This window comes from Lagopus leucura, unplaced genomic scaffold (genome assembly GCF_019238085.1).
Source record: "Lagopus leucura isolate 7727_CA_CO unplaced genomic scaffold, USGS_WTPT01 Super-Scaffold_100014, whole genome shotgun sequence".
Lineage (NCBI taxonomy): Eukaryota > Metazoa > Chordata > Aves > Galliformes > Phasianidae > Lagopus > Lagopus leucura.
The window spans coordinates 3,122,934-3,143,289 of NW_024962268.1; the positions used below are offsets into that span (position 1 = coordinate 3,122,934).

At 38.9% G+C, this 20,356-nt stretch overlaps 2 protein-coding genes across 8 annotated transcripts in view; one reads left to right on the forward strand and one right to left on the reverse strand.

Annotated features, from left to right (window-relative positions):
- CERT1 (ceramide transporter 1) overlaps positions 1-5,528 on the reverse strand; it is a 72,765-nt gene extending 67,237 nt beyond the window's left edge. Inside the window, exons 1-2 of one of the 2 annotated variants that reach the window (XM_042875143.1) lie at positions 5,225-5,528; positions 1,691-1,825 (exon numbers count right to left, since the gene is read on the reverse strand). In XM_042875143.1, the coding sequence (XP_042731077.1) occupies positions 1,691-1,825; positions 5,225-5,320 (231 nt within the window). In that variant the 5' untranslated portion in view covers positions 5,321-5,528. The remainder of the gene's footprint in view (positions 1-1,690; positions 1,826-5,224) is intronic. The other variant, XM_042875144.1, reaches the window with a different exon arrangement.
- A 249-nt stretch (positions 5,529-5,777) lies between these two features.
- Positions 5,778-20,356, forward strand: part of POLK (DNA polymerase kappa) — a 34,486-nt gene continuing 19,907 nt past the window's right edge. For 2 of the 6 annotated variants that reach the window (XM_042875368.1, XM_042875369.1), the window contains exons 1-3: positions 13,086-13,681; positions 15,400-15,578; positions 16,850-16,969. In XM_042875368.1, the coding sequence (XP_042731302.1) occupies positions 13,594-13,681; positions 15,400-15,578; positions 16,850-16,969 (387 nt within the window). In that variant the 5' untranslated portion in view covers positions 13,086-13,593. The other 4 variants (XM_042875372.1, XM_042875371.1, XM_042875373.1 and 1 more) reach the window with 4 other exon arrangements.

Consider the following 20,356-nt stretch of genomic DNA (forward strand, 5'->3'; position numbering starts at 1 on the left):
ACCCTAAAAGAATAGAAAAGTTACCTACCTGTAAAGAGGTTTCAGAATTAACATTTCCTTCTCAGAAGACAAAATGCTTCCCAAATTCTCCACAAAAAGTGCAGTATCAGCACTTATCCAGTAGCAATAGTGCTGTACTATCTCACACCACAACAACTGGAGTTTGAAATGCTATGATACGCTCTAAAGTATAGATTCCAACCTTTTGATTTGACTAGCCTGCACTGACTGAAGAGGAATTATTTTGGGATGGATATTAGAAGAGTTTTGTTACTTCTATACCTTTTATTTTTAATTCAAACAAAAAAACCACAAAACCAGCAGGCTGGATGTATATGCTCCAACATATACTTCCAGACCTCTCTTGGTCTACTTCCTTGTCACCACCTTCCTGTCTCTGTCCAGTAAACACGTTAAGCCGCTTGCTAGTTAACAGGAGACCTTTTTGGAACTCTTGATTAAAGGCTGAAATTATAGATGACCATGAATACATTAAAACGAGTACTTCTCCTTTGTCTTCCCCAACTCATCTTGAAATAGCACACTCAGTGGAATTAAATTAAATACTACTGTTCTTGTATACTTATGTGCCATAGAGAAGATGAGCTAAAAAAATCCAAAGGAAGGTCATGAAGATGATCAGTGGGCTGAAGCATCTCTTCTATGAAGAAAGGCTGAGAAAGTTGGGGCTGTTTACTTAAGGAATCTGGGGAAACCTCACTGTAGCCCTCCAGTACCTAGAAGGGGCCTTCATGGAAGACCTCTCGGTCAAACAGTCAACAATCAGGGCGAGAACAGAGATTTAAATTAAATGTTAGGGGAAAAATCTTAACTCAGATGTTGGTAAGACACTGGAACAGTTCACACAGAGAAGATGAAGATGTACCTAGAGATGTTCAAGGCCAGACTAGATGGAGCCCTGGGCAATATGATCTAGTGAATGGTGTCCCTGCTCACAGCAAGGGGGTGAAACTACATCTTTAAGGTCCTTCTCAACACAAACCTTTCCATGTGTACTCTGTCAAATAAATGAACTAATTAAAAGTAAAAGAAAAGCTACAGCATGACTTCAGTAAGGATTAGTCAAAATTAATTCATTAGATTTTTAAATCAGCAAAAAAAGATTTTCCTTTATCCTGTAGGGCCATTTCATCACTATGGGATTGCATCTGTACACAGGTACTGTACTCTTATCAGCATAATACTGAGTCTCTAAGCATTAGGCAGAAACACATGTCACATTTAGAGAAAGAAGTAAGCAGCAGAATGCTTTCCTTTTGGAAATATACAAATTTAAGTTCTGAAAATTAGTAGTTGAAGAAATACCTTTTTTTTTTTTTTTCTTCCAGTGCAAAGTGTAAGGACTGTGAGGGATGTAAATTCCTTTGGGAAGTTGTTTTCATGTCTCAGTTTGAGCCCTGGAAAAACAATACCTCTTCCACAGAGAAACTGTACCCCTATGCACAGAAATCTTAAGCATAACAGAAAGCTGCTTATTGCAATCTCAAATGAAAATAGCTTATTTTCTAATTAGGAACTCCTTGCCCTGCTCCACAGTGTTGCAGGATATCACTAACTTAGTATTAAGTGACATAACAGAATAAATAGCTATATCCATATTTGCTTTCACTAAATATTAGCCTACAACAACATAACACCCAAAACATGAAAAGATAGCAATAGCACTTACTGTAATCACAGCTTTACTCAGGCAGATAGAGCCTCTGCAGCCATATTCTGTTTCGTCTTCAGACTTATAATAACTGAGTGTGTTGGTTTTCAGAACCACCCACCGATCTTGCCATCCATGAATGTAGTTGGTCCACTATAAAAAAAATCAAAAATCTGTTAATGGAAAATATAAAAATATTTTTAAAATTTTGTTGATATTTCCAAAACTTTCAAGTATCAGTGTTTTTTGTTGTTGTTGTTGTTTTTGTTTTTGTTTTTTTAAAGTTCTTACCAATTGAGAACATTACACTTCTGATCAGGACTCCTGAAAAAACACTTTTGCAAGTCACTGAAATATGGTACTAAAAACCAGTTGCTTCCCAGGAACAGGAAGATAACAGATGTCTTTGATGTAAAATTGCTCCCAAGGCCACTTAAACAAAGGTACCAATGCAGTGACAAACTGGGGGACACAGGAGGGGAACACCAAACATTCTACCTTGAATTTAGACTTGTTATCTTAAATCTGAATAAGATGAACTGCCAAACTTAAGCAGAACTTAAAACACTTTATTTATATAAGGTGACTTATACCAAAGTGATTTTACCAAATTTTCTAACTCTTCTCATATGAAAGCATACATGCCATTATCCTACCAGTAGAGCATATAACCATTATAGCAACTAAAGTCACCAGTTCTTCATCAATTTGTTACTACCCACAGATACTGCTTTAGGTTTTAATTCCATAACTACTTCATCATTAAGATGATAATTACTTGTCAGGAGACATCGAATCATCCTGTTACTAAGATCTTTCCAGGGACTCAACATTCACGTATACAGTGCAACTGACATTCCAGGAACAGTCCTAGATTCACCATATAAATGTACTGTTACAAGTTGACTAAAAAAGTCCTGATTATTAATATCTTGTATTTGCTACAACTTCCCAACACAAAGAACTACACCCTGCAGAAGCATACAGCACCAACAGAGCATCACAACTATTCTACAACTCTGGGAACACACTGGTGCTAGGACTTCGAATGCAGGGTAAAAAAAACAGAATTTAAATAATGGAAATGGGAAAACAAAAACACTGACAATGATTGTATCAGGAAAGCATTTCTTTGATCACAACAAAGACTTCCTAACCACTATTCACCATTTTACCACATTGAAACAGGGAGGGAGAAGAAAGTGGACCAATGGGATAATTCCCACATTATATTACATGCATCAGTTAGCACATGTCTCATAACTAAATGTTAGCTCTTCTAATGGCAAGAGGAAGTCTAAGCACTAAATAGGACAACAAATTCTATTACCTGAGAAATTACTAGCTATCTTCAAGCACAGGTGAGACCTACATTTACTCACCAAAAATAAACCTTTTTGCAACCTCCTAATAAACTCAATAGCTACATTCAATATGAGCACTTCAGCTGCGTTTAGTATCTGAACCAATAGCACCAACTGTTACGAAGGTGTATTTGCACTGCCTTCCTTCCTTTGTCTCTATTATATTCTCTGTTCCTACCAAATATGAAGTGCAAAGCCCAAAGGTATCTTGGCCAAAAGAGCATGGGACAGGAGAGAAAGCATCTTTCCTCCTTTAACACAGCTAAGCGAGGTAAATATAGCAGCCAACCTTGCATTTGCTGCTGCAATCAACACTGGCTGTTGCAACTGTTGCAACCAAAATGTGACAGGAATTAAGAGAATCCTTGAAGTATTCTCATAGAGAAAAAAGGTTTCTGCAAACAAAGGACCACTGGTTAAAGCACACATGTATCAAGACATTTCCATGGTAGAGTTCTTCGTATCCACCTTAAAGTTGTAAGGAAAATTGTAATGGAAAATGCCTAGAGTTTGGAAACACTCAGAGAGCAGTGAAATGTACTTCTAGTAAGTTTCTCTTTCAAAATTATCCTGTTTGTTTAAAAGCTTCTCTTTACAGAGTTGAAAAATTACTAAGCATACAGAAATGCAGCATACTTTCACTGATCTGCTATTTAATAACAAAGTTTTAAAAACAGAGACACACTCAGTAATCAGTTTGTAATGGTACTCTTCTATTTTAATTAATTTGTTTCAAGTATTACTGAGGTATTAACTAGCAAAAGGTAAAATTATCCCTCAAGTATATTCACTGGAACAAGTTTTACCATGCTTTGACTACTGAGATTACATCCCCCGGGTTTTCACAGAAAGGGCAACATCAACTATGTTTGGTATAATTATAAAAAAATTACAAGTCTTGCACATCAGAACTTTATAAATTTCAGCAGAGACCATGACTTCACCCATTACTTCTATATTTGCCAATATAAGAACCAACCATATCCTAACAAATATTCAAGTTTCTAAGGTAAGAATCATCCAATCAAAAGAACACATTGTTAAGAAAAACCTACACTACTAAACCAAAACCTCGTGTTTTGAGTGCTGTCATATCTCATGACTCTCATCCTCTCCCATCCCCTACAGATGATAGGATCTCACACGAGAGCCTTCTCCTATCTCTGGATTTAGGAATGCTTTTAGACTGCAAAGCATTTATGACTCTCCCACAAACAAGCAGAGGACTGCCTCATTGTGACTGTTTTCCTAGCAGTCAGGGCCAGTTATGAACTCAGTATCCCATGACCTGTGTGCTCCATGCAGGCTGATGCCCAGCCTTGCCACACAGGACAGGAAAGAACTTTTTTTTTTTTTTTTTAATTCAACATAATTCTGAAAGTACTTTCTGTAAAAATAAAATCTTTTTGCTCCCAAACTTAATGATTCAACACACAGCTTCAGAATTGCCCCCAAAGTAAAATTTCCAGCGTCACTCTAAGCATACTTGCAAGTCATCTCATTTCCAGCGATTTTTAAGAAATGATAATAAACAGCAGCACTTCTATTTAAGAAGGGAAACGAGCCGTAGTGCCCTTTTCCTTCCTCTGCTCCCCTCCTCCCGTGTCTCCTGCGGCAGGGCTGGTTTATGGCACTGTTTTGATAGTCACACCGAAGGCTGCGCCGCTCCCGTGCCTGCTACGGAGGAGCGACGAGCGCGGGCCCCGGCGCAGGGCAGCCGGGAGCCCCGCCGCACAGAGGATGCGCCCCGCGCCGCCGGGGACCCAACTCTCGCAGCGCGAGGAAAGGGGCTCCGCGCTGGGCGTCTTCCCAGCCCGACCGGGGCGCGAGGCCGCGCCGGCGGCTCCGCCCGAGGCGGGGCTCCCTCACGGCACCTCTCCGGGCCAGGCTACCGGGGGGAGGTGAGCGGGCCCCTCCCGGCGCAGCGCCGTCGGGGACATGCCGGTGCCCCTGCCGGAGGGAGGGGGCGCGGGAGGCCGGCGCGGCTCCCTGGCAGCCTTCGCGATCAGGTGGCAGCTGTTCCGGCCAGCGCTTCTGCCGGATACAAGCGAGCCCCGGAGCGGGGCGGCAAGGAGCTGACAGCCGGGATCTGTCGGCGGAGGAGGGGAGGAGAGGGGGAGGCAGCCGGGAACCGCCGCGTAGAAGGGAAGCGCGAGGCCGCCGGGTGCGGCGGAGCGAAGCGCCTTACCTTGCTTAGCACCCCGCAGAGCTCAACAGGCAGCCCGAGCTCGGTCTCGGGGTCCTCCTCGGAGCCGGAGGAGTTCCAGCTCTGGTTGTCCGACATGGAGACTCGAGCCGCAGCCACCGCTGAGCGGGGAAGAGCCGCGCGGCCCCTGCCCACAGCAGCTTCAGCGTCTCCTGCCGAGCAGACGGGAACGGCCGGCAGCGGCTCTACCTGAGCGGCACCGCTCTGCGCCCGCCAACGGCCTCCAGAGGCGGAGGCTCGCGCGGTTCCCTCAGAGCAGCTCCCCGGCCCGCGGCAGCAGCCACAACATAGAGGTGGCGAGGGGAGGAGGAGCGAGCGCACGTCCGCCTGCCGCGCGCTCCACTCACGGCGCCGCCGCCGCCATCTTACGCGAGGCGGGGGGGGGCGCTCTGCTGCTATTTACCCGTTCCGCCCCCGCTCGGCCCAGCTGGCGGAGCCGCGCTGTACGCCGGGAGCTGTAGTCTCCCCTGCGGAGTCCGAGGCCGCCGCTGCGTGCGGCATGCTGGGAGTTGTAGTCCACCGTGCCGGCGGTTCCCCTCCCGCCGGCTCGTAGCCGCCATCTTGGTCTCGTCTTTCCCGTAGCGCTGGGTTTGTTCTCTGATAAGGTGGGGTATTTCGCTCCCTCCCCGAACGTGGGGCAGCAGTGCTGCCTGGACTGGTAGGAGCCGATCGAAAAGCGGCTGCCTGAGCTGTCAGGTAGCCCGGTCCCTTGTTTTTACGCGCCTGCTGTTGTAGCTCAGGGCACCAGGTAGTACGCGGTGTTTTTTTAGAGCTCTGACTGGGATGCGTAACCTTGTTTGTGGGGGTAGAACCGTTTACAGAAGAAAGATGTGCCAGCTGACTGCTGTACAGCGTACGAGCAGATACAGCAGGTTGGAATGGACGTACGGTTTGTGCGGGCTCGTGTGTTTTTGCTTAATTCTCGGGGGGAAGAAGACGTCAAAAGGTTTGGGTGAGGGAAGGCTTAGCTTTGCGGTGCATGCTACTGGTTGTATTAGAGGAATGATGCTCTGAAATCTGATTTTCTCTGACTGCCTCTCTGTGACAAACCATGGTGTGATTTTTCCCATGCGATGCAGCTTGAGAAATTACTTTTTTCTTTTTTTTTTTTTTTTTTAAATTGAAGAGCCTTTATGACAGACCTACGTACATATGCGTATTATCCATATACGAGATAGGTAAACTTTTAGTAACATGAATACCATCTCAAAGTCTTTTGTATGAAGATGTCTGCACTGTAATTATAAATTCTCTGTACTGAGTGAGTGTTAAAGCAGCACGTCGCTGTCCTAAACAACTGGAAATAAAGGGTGGTCACAGAAATTTTCCTACTTCTCTCTGAGATGCATACTTTCTGTCAGGGCTATTGTGGATACTGTTTTTGACAACTTTCAGACTTAGGAAAAGCTGTTGAGAAATTAGGCCCTTTGCTTCATCTGCTATTTAGAAAGAAGCTATGCTATTTTTGCTTTGTATCTGTTGCGATGTACTGCATTTCTTAAGCAGGGTGGCTGACTTTTGTATGTACTGATATGTGAAGGAATAACTTTTGGTTCTTCTTTGCAGCACATTTATGAAGTTAAGTGGCACCACTTTTAACATCAGATTCTTTTCCCCCATCAAGTTCTGAATGAATTTCTTTTTTCTATTCTGATCTGAAAGCAGGGAGTGAACAGACATGTCTGAGCAAAGCTTTTGGCAATGATGGTGATGTGTACTTAGCCATGAACCTTCACTTTCTTTCTAGGATTGACCTCTTGGTTGCAGTTGCTGTTACAGATCAAGAACTGCTGAACTGTAAGGGTTGTAAGGGATCTCTGTAAGAGATCATCCTATCCAGCCCCTTGCTAAAGCAGCTTCCCTACAGCAGGTTGTGCAGGAGAGCGCCCAGTGGGCTTTTGAATATTTCTGGAGAAGGAGACTCCACAACCTCTCTTGGCAGCCTGTTCCACTGCTCCCTCACCATCACAATAAAGGAGTTTTTCTTCTATTTCGATGGAACTTCTGTTCCAGTTTGTGTCCCTTGTCCTGTTGCTGGGCGCTGTTAAAAAGAGCGGCCACATCCACTTGTCCCTCGCTCTTTAGATATCTATTAGCATTGATAAGATCCTCGCTCAGTCTTGTCTTCTCCAGGCTGAACAGTCTCTGGTTTCTCAGCCTTTCCACATAAGGAAGATGCTCCAGGCTCCTAATCATCATAATGAAATTATCTTCTTGTTTTTTTCTCCATTTATAACTGCCACAACCTCCTGGAGTGTCTTATTTTTTACCTTTATTTCATTAGTTTTTGTTCTTTAATCATGTGTTGAGAATGTGAATAACCTGAATTAAATTAGCTCTTCTCTGATATTCTAACCACCCTTTTGGTATATTACTCTCTGCCTATTACTTTTAATGAGACCAAGTCACATCTACATTTCTGTGGTGCAATGGGAGTAGATATTCAAGGGAAAGATTTGGCACTGAGGACCTTAAGTTCATCCTGTATGTATTTTAAGAGGTTCTTCTTCTTACTAGCTCTAGTCTGGTCCCATGGCAGAATGTCCATTAGCAGATGGAATATGTCAAGCAATTAGTCTTATTGTTTAATTTATGAAGAATCTGATTTGTATGCTCCAAGGCCAACCTGTCATACAAAGCCGTGTTAAGTGAAGATGATCTATCTGATAGGCTGCTGTAGACCACACATTCATCTTTACCTCTTCCTGTGTCTTCTTCATAGAATCACAGAATCAAAGAATGGTTTGGATTGGAGGGGACCTTTAATATCATCTAGTTCTATCCCCTTGTTATAGGCAGGGACACCTCCCTCTAGACCAGGATGCTCAAAGCCCTATCCAGCCTGGCCTTGAATGCTTCCAGGGAGGAGGCATCCACAACCTTTTTGGGCAGCCTTCTTCAATGGGCATTTATTTTGTGCTTGATTACTGTAATCATAATTTCACCACAAACCCTTGTATCCAGTCTGTACTCCTCATTACTTAAAAATTGTAAGGACTCTACATTTCTGAAGATACTAGTCATAAGCATCACTAAATGAATAATTTTATGAATATCAAATTTTTCTTATTTTTATGCTTAATTTCCAGTGTTGTTACACATTCAGCTGTACTGTCTTCATTGTTTGTTAGAAAAGCACATTAATCTTTAGTGTATAAATATTTTCTAGTATGTTCATGCTCATAGCTTAAGTTTAGGATTATTTTTCTTAAGGGATTCTTAAAGGAGCTTTAATTAAACATGACCATATTGCCTAGTAGCATAGGGTCCTGGGTATAAAAAATTCCTTCATTATTTTCCTTTTGGCTTAAAGTAATCAAGCATTTTTTCAGTACTTTAGAAATTCAGGGAAACCTTGCTTAGAAACTCGAGGTGAATGTCTTTCAGTTTAGAATAACTTGTGAAACTGAGTAGAGGCAAGAGAAGATACCATAGTTCTTTGTCTTTGGAATAAACTTTGAAGTTCTAAAGTCATGGGGTTTTCTGAACAGAGCCATAGAGGAGCTGAAAGCAGGATTTGCAGCACTATTATACCGCGTTTTGCCTGCAGAAAATTTATCATAAGTAGGTAATGCACTTGTTTCATTTTAGTTGGCTCTTTGTGTAAGGGAAGAATTATCCTGGTAGCTTAATGAATGGCATAACATACATAGTTTGACATCTTCCTTTCACGTAGCAGGCAGTCTCTTACCTGTTTGTTTTGCAGCATGAATTTTCTTACTGCAGGCTTGGATTGTCTGTAATTTGTAAGTTGATGATTTCAGAAAAGACATGATTCTAGGATTCTGCTTCTAGAAAGCTAGTTCTGAGTATTTGGTTAGGATATAAGTTTTCAGAGAATGCTGGGACAGCTGCTACCTGAAAAAGAGTCCCATTTGGCTGTCTCAGCATAAGCACTTGGAATTTTAATCGGCTTTTCTAGAAAAATAACATACTATTATCCATTGAGACAGAACAGCGAAATGGTAGTTTTGAACATTGCTAGTAGGGAACCCAGGTAACTAATGCTGTGTATGCTCACATACTGAGAATACAATTGCACAGTTCTTCCTGCCAGTTCTATTATTTAGAATCTCTGCAGGATTAAAACTGACATGAGTCCTCTTTCTGGGGTCCGCTCAGTAACCATAACTCCGGTAACCATCACCCCCAGTGGCTGAAGAGAATTGAGCTGATCGTTCAGAAGGACAGTCTGATGTGCTTGCTTGCACGTGTCTTTGTTGGTGGCTTCTTCTGCTGAGAAGCGAAGGCTTTCAAAGTGCAGGTGATATTTAAATCATTATCCAGGGAATGTGTTTTTACAAGGAAATAAGAATTAAGGAGCTTGTTAAATTTGACCCTGTCACCCAGAATGTTTCATTGCCAAATGAATACTCAGTAAAGAGAGGTGCAGCAAAACTTTTCTTGATGGAAAAGATGTGATGCAAATGTTCCTGTTTAGGGTGCAATTCTTAGCTCACCCAAATAATAACAAAGTCAGGTAGAATGAAATCAAATGCACTATTGGGGTATAACCTTTTAAACATCAGGGACGTTAAAAATATCCTTGTAGTACTGAGTCTTCCTAGTTTGAGCATATGCTTGTTCTTGTCTTATAAATTCAAGAAATAAAGCAAAGTGTTTGTTGGTGACACATTTTTCACACGGCTTGGCTATATTGATGCAATAATTCCTGTACCCAGGCGGGTTAGCTGCGGTTTAGTTCTTTAGTAGTGGGTGCTGCCTCCAAACACTTACATGCAGAGCCTAGGTAAAGATATTTCTGTACAGGAAGTGGAATAAGAAGTGTAGCTGCATGGCCACCTGTTCTATCTTAATTAGCATTTGGGGAAAAATCAAAGTGTTGTTGATTTAAAATGTTGATTTGAGTGAATTGTGGTCTTACTGAGAAGGTTTCTATTTATTACTTATAGATCAGCTTTGTTCTGAGGTGGCCAGTGATGTGGTTTCCAGCAGTAATAATTTCCAGTCTAAGGAAGGCTATCGAAGGTTTGAGTTTGAGAATAACTCTTGAATCAGTCTGTTTGGCTTGTTTGTTCTGCATTCTTTTTTCAGATTCTTCAGATTCTTCAATTCTTTTGTGTTCTTTTGTATTCTATTGTCAAAACAGTTTTCATGAGTATTAAAATATGTAAAAAAAAAAAAGAGAAGGTGAGGCAATTGAACTTTTATAATTTGATTTAGTGTATAACTTGCTACTATACATTAGTATATTCTGTATTTTACATTTATATACATTTTTGCAAAAAAGCGAATGAGATTTCCTAAGTTCTGGAACACTAACTGCTAATTAAGAGTATCCATTTCGTTACCCTGTTTTAATAGAGGAGGTTTCTAGCAACATTAAGCTTCAATTCCATCTTCAGTTGAAGTGGAAAGTAAATGCCAAAGGTGTTGTCTGTGACATTTATATTTTTCTCACTAGGCAGGGAGACAAGTGTTTGTCTTTTGAGCACAGTGCAGTTCATACTACACTGCACTTGGTCTTAGTAAGAAGGCTGTAAAGTGATCCTTTATGGTCAGAATTGTATGAACTAAGTTATTCATCTCAGTTAGCTGTTTATTGTGCGTTCAGTGCTCTTCACAAGACTTATATTAACATTTTGACCTTGTCACAGAAATTAAGGATAGTATTTATTTTCTTCTAATACAGTCTGTGTCCAGTGTAAGGGCTCACAAAGTTAGTCCATCCCCTGTTCTCCATGTTTATACGTAGAGATATGTCAAAATGTCATCATTTTGTTTTTTCCTTTCTAAAATAAAATTAGAAGAGCTTGAGGAAATATCCAAAACATCTTAATCAAAAGAAAGTAGGAAATTTTTTTTGGACTGTAATAAATGAGGCATCAGATTTTCATGAAATGTTGCTATTGCAACTTCAGCATATGTATATTTTTACATATCTTGTATATTTTTATGCCATGAATATTAGATTTAGACAATTTACGTATAAAAGGGGGATCCCTTCCATTTCCTTGGAGCTGTAAGGAGGATAAGCAGTTGTGTAACAGTACTTTTCATCTCATGCTTTGTTTCTTTTGTTGGTGTGAGTGTCTGTGATAGCATAGATAACAGTTTTTCTTCACGAGAACGGTTACACAATTTACATGCATCAAATTATCATTTGGTTGGTATGACAGTTTCTTTTTCCAAGTTTCGCAAACAGCTGTCACTTTCTACTCCTAATGTTGCTTCTCAGCAAGTTGTTACACTATTAATAAAGGACAAAATGTTAACAATTTTGTGAATGTTATTGCTTTGCAAGATAAAGCTGTGTCCACAGAACTGAATATTTTAGAAATGTGTTTTTTTTAAATCTTTTTCTCACATTGTATTTTACTATATGAAAGTAATAAGAAGTGTTTTTAAGTTCTTACACTACACACAGAGTTTCTGTTACTTGAATTGCTGGGTGTTTAGTGGATACAGACAGGAGGAATAGTGCAGCTCACAAATATAACCTGTCTCCTTCAGGCTACTTCATGCAAACAGATGCTGAATATGAATACAGGTAGAAGCACTTGAAATGAAATAATTTCTATCTGTTACTTGCTCTTTTGGTGTCAGTCCAACCTTTTTATTCAATTGAGTTTCTGTGCTTGCTTCTAGAAGAGTTTCATTAGTGTTTTAGGTTTTTTTTTTTTTCCATTTAGAAGCATTCCAGACTTCTAACAATGCTTCCTACACAGTAATTATATTCTGTGGTTCCTCTCCACCTTTCTATTTTGCCATTACCAATTGGCAGTTAGTGCTCAAGTCTTCTTTATCTTCAGATGCCCTTTCAGTAGCAGTTGAAAAGTTATTTCTTCTAAATAGAGATGATTCTACTGCTCCACATGCCCATCTCCAAATTACAAGAATAATAGAACAGTATTTAACTGTAGACTGCCTTTACAGACCTCTGATTTCATACCCTTCTTTCTTGATGTGACAGAAATTTAACATCCTCTAATGGAAACAGCGCAGTCTTGCAGCAGATTCTTGAGGTGACAGCATGCCACAAATATGTCACAAATCTGTCACTCCTTGCCTAGACAGTTCTAAACTAGTGTTTCATTAGCCTAAATTTTTACCCTCTTCTTCAACGTGTTTTAGCTAAAACACAAGGCACCACAAGCTGACTGCCCTCTCCAGGTCAGTTTTCCATGGAGACCGTTTTCCATGGTGACCATACACTTCTACACTGACGTTTTATTAACACTTTGTACAGTGCTTCAAATGGTGCTTCTCCTGCATTTCCTTTAAAAGTTGTCATTACTGCAGATGATCCACTGAGTGTTTCGTCTGACAGTGCTTTATCTGTTGTTCTATTGTAGCTTCTGTGATGCATTTAAATATGCTGAATATTTAATGTATTTTCAGACCTCTTATTCTGATAGACTCCAAGCTCTGTTCATGCCTCTCCTCTATGTATTTAAGCTTCTGTGGAGAATTGATGTCATGTTTTCATTGAAAAGAAGACTGAGAGGGGACCTGATCCAGGTCTATAAGTATCTAAGGTGTGGGGGGCAGAATGGCGAGGCCGGACTCTTTTCAGTGGTGAGTGGAGACAGGACAAGGGGAAACGGCCAGAAACTGGAGCATAGGAAGTTCCGCACAAACATGCGCAAGAACTTCTTTACAGTGAGGTGACGGAGCACTGGAACAGGCTGCCCAGGGAGGTGGTGGAGTCTCCTTCTCTGGAGATGTTCAAGACCTGCCTGGATGCCGACCTGTGCGACCTGCTGTAGGGAACCTGCTTTGGCAGGGGGGTTGGACTCGATGATCTCTGGAGGTCCCTTCCAACCCCTACAATTCTGTGATTCTGTGATTCTGTGATTCATGTCTTCAGATAAGTGTTTTCTTTATTCCAGCTAAGGCATTACTTTATACACTTTGTTTTCTGTCACTGTTGATGTATTATTGGTATGCACAAGACGATGAGAAAGTAAAATACACTAGGAGACTGGCATTTCTGAGACTTTTTCAAAACTGTTTTATCATTGTGGCGTTTTGTTCTGATTGGATATATAGCAATGTGGGAGGGAAGTACTTCAAGGTAAACACATGAGTTAGTGTTTAAAGCCCTTGCTATAAAGGTGAGGCTTTATGAATGAGGAGGAGAAAGATTTGTACATGCTAGGGGTAAAGAGACTTTTTCAGAAGTATGGGACCAGAGTCTGGAATGGGAAGCAATAACTGTGTTCATACCAAGTTCTTGAAGAGAAGGAGTGATGAAAGAACCAGGGGAAGTAAGGAAGGGTGATTTACCCTGAGGAAAGTGTTTATTTGCAGTTATGCCCACTGCTTACCATAGATTGAAAGTAATGCTGGAAATACTGAGTAGCTAATTGAAGTGGCATGAACTCAAGATGAAACTTGGAACTGAAGTATGCAATGCAGGTTTTTGTTTTTTTTTTCCCTTTTGGCTTCTGTCTAGCAGTCCTGTTACAGGCTCCGGTAAGTGGAAGATTAATGACAGTGTTTGTCATTGTGGTCTTTTGTTTGATAGACACACACTAGAGCTATGAAGCCTTTCCCAATCCCAGCTGACTGTTCAGTAGCACTATAGCTACAGCAGTGCCAAGAGCTAGAATCTCTATCTGTATCTCCAAGTACTTTCTATTCCTTGAAATGCAACAAGCAGTATAAACAAATACAACGTTACTTAGCTGGTCTTGTGTCTTTGGAAGGTGTCATACAAAACAATCTGAATTGGTAGAATGTGATTAAAAATTGGGTATTTGTGGCAGAACTTTTTAAATGTGTGGCTTTACTTCTAATTTCATTTGAGTAGTGTATTTCAGGAGGTGACTGTCATGAACATAACAACACTGCACCATTAATGTAAAATAAGTCACCCATGTGGTTCTTTTATCACACACACACACACACACAAAAAATAGCTTTAAACTGAAAAATGCATAATAACATTTTTCAGTATGGTCGATAGTGAGTTCCACATAAGTCCTTCAGTAGTTAAAGCAGCATTTAAAAATACCTTCTAGAAAAAATGTAACACTCTTAGATTTATGTAGTTTATGGCTGTGTTTAACAGAGCTGCTGTAAGAGCCTGAAAGGATGTGACTTCTCCTAGCAGGAAGGGCTCGTGTCACAGGGAGCAGCTTGAAGGGGAAGTTTAGGAGCGAACATTCTTCCTGCATGAAAGTAAAGCTGAAACTGTTCATTAGTGAACAGCTTAGGATAGGAAGAAAGTACTTCTGTATGCTTTTCCAGTAACAAATTTGCATTCTATTTTTCAACCCAATATCAGTCTTGGATCCTGCATATTTTAATCTGGTAGAAATGCGACCGCAAGATCGTGCTCCAGAAGGCAGCTTTTGTTTGTTCAGTTTAAGATCAGTTTTTTATCTAAACAGTGTATGTATATGGAAAAGTTCAGCTGTTCACTTTTGTAAGGCATAAGGGAAGATGTCACGTATCAGAAGTACCTGTGCATGTAAGAAATTACATATGGCAGCAATTGAGTAGTAAAAGTTTGGTATGCTCTGTTAGTTGGATGCTATGGCTCTATGAATTAATGGAGAAAAAGAATGCAGGAATTTTTCCCTGAAGTAAACAATGAAGATTTATTCAAAGTTGTTAATTGAAGCCGTCTGTTTTTCAAAAGATGAGCTGTAATTCAAGCAGAAGTTTTGAATTTGAGCTAGAAATTACTGGGAAAATTTATATGGCACACCTCAAGCAGGAATGAGGACTAAATGAATGATGATCTTCCACAATTTAAAATCATTATGTTTTTTTGTTTGTTTGTTTGTTTGCTTTTGGAAGTAGTGCAGCTTACTGTGTTTAAGATATTACTGTTTGTTCTGATGGGATTGCATACAGGGATAAGTCTCATGTGTAGGACATGAGAAGCTGACCTTTACTGAAGCTGATGAAGCACAATTATTTCTGGTAAGGGGACTTTTGAAAGTTTATTTTTTAGTTCTAAAGAAGTAAAACCTTATTGTTTCCAAAGACTGATAATGGCTTTATTTGGTGATTATGGAAGGTCAGCCGCTTTACACAAATATGTCTTCATGTTTGTGATGTATGTGCTGTTTTCATGAACAAATAAACAGCAAATGAGTTCTACAAATTACTTTTGTATTGTTCAGCTGGAACTTAGAAACAAGTACATAACATAAATTCTTTTTTTCTTTTCTTCTTTCCAGGTACTAAATCTCAGGAAAGATATTGGTCTTCAGAAAGTACTATGGACAACGGGAAAAATGCTGATAACAGCTCTTATAATGGTGGAGCTCTGCTTAGAATGGGCCTCAATGATAACAAAGCTGGAATGCAAGGTTTGGATAAAGAGAAAATTAATAAAATCATCATGGAAGCTTCCAAGGTTGGTTTGAATGTATTTATTTATTTATTTTTCCTTGCCAGCATTTCTACCCATATCTCCTTTCTCATAATAGATAAAGTTGATGGGAATGGATTTTTAATGTTTTCAGTAGAATTCCTTTGTCCTTTCCTTTTTGTCCTTTGTCTCAAGTGATTCTTGAGAGGGGTGGCTAGTAGCATGCAGTTTTGTGCCAAAGATACACAAAAGAAATCACACCTCTACAAAGCACTGGAATATTAGTCCTCTTACTTTTTTCTTAAAGGGCCAGCAGATGCGACTATACGGGGATAACACTTCATTCAGGCAGCTCTATATTTTTTTTCTTTTCCTTTCATGAATGTTTTTTTCATTTGATGTTACTGTATCCCAAGGTTATTTGCATAGTATTTTTGCTCAGGAATTTGTCACTCTATTATGTCCAAACCATACCAAGCTTACCACAGTGGTAAGAAAGTGTTTCTTGTTGGTGCTTTACACACTCTGGGGTAAACTCAGGGATGGGGAACGTGCTAGAAAAAGCATTTATTTAGCAAGCATACTTTACTTGTGTTTCCACTTCAACAGTACTTTATGTAGTGTTAAGACTCCTGTTGATATAGAAGTTTCCTCTCCTTATTGTGTCCATTATTTCTTGAAAAGTTAGCTCTTTGTCAGAAATATGTTCATAATTACATATGGAGAAGTTATTTCTCGGGGACAGTTACTGTTTAATCACCTGTGTTGAAATGGAATGAACTGTGAAAAGGGCTTTCAAAACCAATAATAGGTTTCTTTGTATTAGGCTACATTTCTGTAAGTAAAGCAGGAGAACGTAATGCCATGTATGGATCAAGAAATCTGAAAATAAGCTTTGATTCTTTCTGAAACTTTCCTTCTTTTTTAGTTCTTTCAAAATTAAACTTACAAACTCTATCCACAGTTCTGCTATGGTAAGATTTTACATAATTTCAACTTTGAAATACTGCAGGGGATCTCAGAAAAGAACTTCTTTAATAAGTCTTAAATACTGGGCAGTTCTTCATCCTAACATTTTCTTATTGAATTCTTTGAGCAAGAGTTAACAAGTCATGCTTGATTGCTGAGGGGAAAAAAAGATGATGTGTATGTCTGATATTGAAAGAAAACATCAATCTCTCTTGTTTATCAGCTGTCTGAAAATCCAAAGTGTTCATTACTGTGTTTCACACTTTCTATATTTAAAGATCAAATTTTTACTTTACTAGATGAAAAGACAAATTAAAACCTTACAGTTTTTTATAATTTTCTTCCAGGGCTCCAAATTTTATGAAAACGAGCTCAAAAAAGATCAACAAGTTAACCAACGAATTGAGAAAATGATGCAGCTTAAGGAGAAAATTACACAACAACAGCTATTGAAAGCACGGTTGCAGGTACTAATCCTGTACATTTTTATTTTATTTTATTTTATTTTATTTTATTTTATTTTATTTTGAGAAGATGATGCATAAACTTTTCGATGGGATTTAATTTACTGCATTAAATTTTGTTGATAAACACAGCATTAGATACTGTTTACGTGTCAGTCATGCAAGTAAATTTTGTACAGTGATTTCAGGATGTAAGTGTAATAAAACATTCCTAGAAAAAGATTAAGTAAGTTTTAAAACATACATGATTTTTATTTTTTTTTTTTAATTAGAATTCTTCATTCTCGTCCTTCTAAATCCAGACATTTTGAAGGGATATCATTATGGTTTCTGGAACAGCTTTATTAAGTACTTAGTTAATAAATAAAATAGCATTCTTCAGTTTTAGAAAATACATATTTTTGTGTTAATGAGCCTCAATGAAATGAAGATGGTCAGAGCTTTCAACTCCTTCCGGTTAACATATTCTTTATCTATGCTTTGTAATGGAAGGTAAGAAGTCAGATGAAATACATGTGTCCTAAACTAGAAGGATGGAGGGACTATTATTCTTTTCATATGCTAATAGTAGATAACAATATCCTAAATCGTTCTCTGTGTTAGATATTGTTAGAAGAAAACTGCAACAGGTTGCACACTACATTCGTAGACAGGCGTAATTAAAGTTACTTGTAGTGGCTTAATTCACTTCCTTTCTGATTTGTACTGTGATTCAGTCTTTAATTACATGATTGCATGCCGTTTTTCTCTAATAGGATTCCTGTTTCATTCAGTGTGCAGTACAGACACAGTTCAGTGAGTGAGCAATTATTTACTGTTGTCCTCATTGCTCAGTGGATGGCCCCAAGGCTTATTTGTTCTACACTAGACTAATCCAGCTTTAAATGTAGAATTACTGTCTTCTTCATGGGCTTTTCTGTGTTGTACACTACGTATTGAAAATTCTTTAAATTATTCTTGCAAAACTCCTACAAAGTAGTGTGATATTTTTATTTTGTAGATGAGAAGCTGAGGTATATTTCCTGAGCAGTTTTCTCAGCCTTCAATGTCTGAGGTCACCTTTGTCCTACATTAGTTCCTTAATACAATCTGTGTAGTACTTAATCAGCTTCTCTAAATTTTTCAGATACAGGTATACCTAAGTCTCATTATCATCTTTAGCTTTCTTCCTATCGCTTTCTTTATTTCAGTCACACTCTTCATTTCAATACTGCCTTCCTGAAATACTGTGAAAGAACTTGTTCTCCTAGAATGTGTAACTAGGAGATGTTTTGAAATTACAGACATATATTTGGAAATATATGCATATATCTGCATGCATGCTGCAAGTTTTCATCTTCAAGTTAAGTCTTGTTTGTAGGGTGCTTAGAGACTGAGATACAGCTTCCTAAGCTGGCAATCTGTACAGGATCTCTAATGTAAAATCAAAGCAATAAAAAAAATTTCTCACTTACTGATTTGTTGGACAAAATCTGGGTTATATCCTGGAAACAGTAGCATAAATGAAACACAGTCTGCAACATTTACTGTCTTTCTCACCACTGGGGTGTGTTTGAAGAGGTAATTTGAAGTTCTAATAAATGCCATTTTCTATTAAGGGAAGTATATTACCATGCTGCATTATACAGTTCTTAATTTCTGAAAATTTATCTGTAACAGATTTAGATTATGCTGATCACTTAGAGTGGAACTGCTTGAGATTCCACAGAAGTTAACAGTACTTTAAGAAGTATCCAGCTGTTATCAGATTGTCAAGCTGTTCTCATGATGCTTGCTAGTATTATCCCTGTGTGGTTTATCATAGATGTTTATTCTGTAAATAGTTAGTGTTGTCCCAAAAAGTACTATTTGTTTTTTCTTCAATCCTCTCAAACAGTTTTACAAACATAAAATAAATCTTGAATAGTGTTTTAATATCTTAATTTGATTATGCAGTTTAAGATAGGAATCGTGTGTCTTGCATATTTTACGTTCTCCAACAGTGTAAGAAACTTTTTTTTCCCACGTGTTGCATCATGTAAATAGCTAGTAAATAGTGAATAGTAAATAGTAAATAGCCTGCATCAACTTTCAGTTGGGCCCTTAATTTCTCTAAACTAGTATGTTCGGCCTTGGGAAGCATACTGTATTCTTCTGTATGGAGTAGCGTACCTTGAGGTCCCGTTTCACCTCTACAGTGAAGGTGGAACAAAGAAGAGAAAAGACTAAGTAAGTCATTATTCAGCAATTTGTTCGGGACATTCAAAGCTACTTGTCTTTGTTCAAGTGTCTTCAGCCTCAAAGGCTGAGATTTTAGATTAGTTTTTTGTTTATTTTATTAAGTAGCTCTGTGAGGGAAAAAAAGAGCAACAAAGAACAACTCTTGCAGTGACTGGGCAAATTGCACATAGCTGTTCCTTTTCAAGACCGTAAAATAATTACAGTTGAGCCAGAGACATTTCTGTGATGGTACCTTGATTTCACGAATGTTTGTGAACGTCCTTGTTCTTTGCACACAGAGTGAAACTTCTGTTCCTTTTCACTACATGCATTTCTTGAGCTCTAATATGTGTGAAGCTCACTGTTTCTTTTCTAATCGCAACAACTTTTTGTTTGTGTAAATAGAGGTTAGCGTAGTCATTAGTATGATTAGGGAATCATAGTTTGATAGCACTTCCTTTGCTCTCCTTTTTTGATATTTTCTCTTTTGCTTTTAGACTGTTGTATGGTAATGACAACATAAGTCACCTTAAGTCAGTAGGTCTTAAAAATTTTCTATTAAGTAATACACTCATACTTTCTAGTGACACTCACGCACTTCATACTGCATTTGTAGTTGAATGATATTTCAGAAACAAGCACAAAGTCTCTAGCTCTCTCAATAAAAGAATGCAAATAAATCAAGAAAAACAATTTAAAGTATTTTTGTGGAGAAACCTATGTCTGACTGATTCAGAACACTGAGGGACTGATCAAACCCACAATCTACTTGTAGGAGAAAAATCTTTAACTCCTGAAGAGAAACAAAGTACTTTCTAACTCTTTTCTATGTACAATCTTTAAAAGTTGCCATACTGTTCTGCTTGCAGTCCAGCCTTTTAATACATATTCCTGTAACAAATGCTGAAGAATTTTACAAAGGTATTAACAGCAGCTTTCTTTGCAGTAAATGAAACTGTCTGAGATCTTGTTTCTCACAAAGTAAGATTGACTGTACTGCCTTTTGAGTTGCTGGTCTTTTTTCATGTGAAAAATTTGAGCCAATTCCCTGAACAGTGATAGGTTCAGCTAGGTGTATTGGAAATTCACATTCTATTAATGTATTTTCATCTGTTTGTTTATTTTTTAAATAATGTCTGTGACAGTAGCTGAAGCAGTATCTTCATCCCAGTTACTGTCTGAATTTGTTTG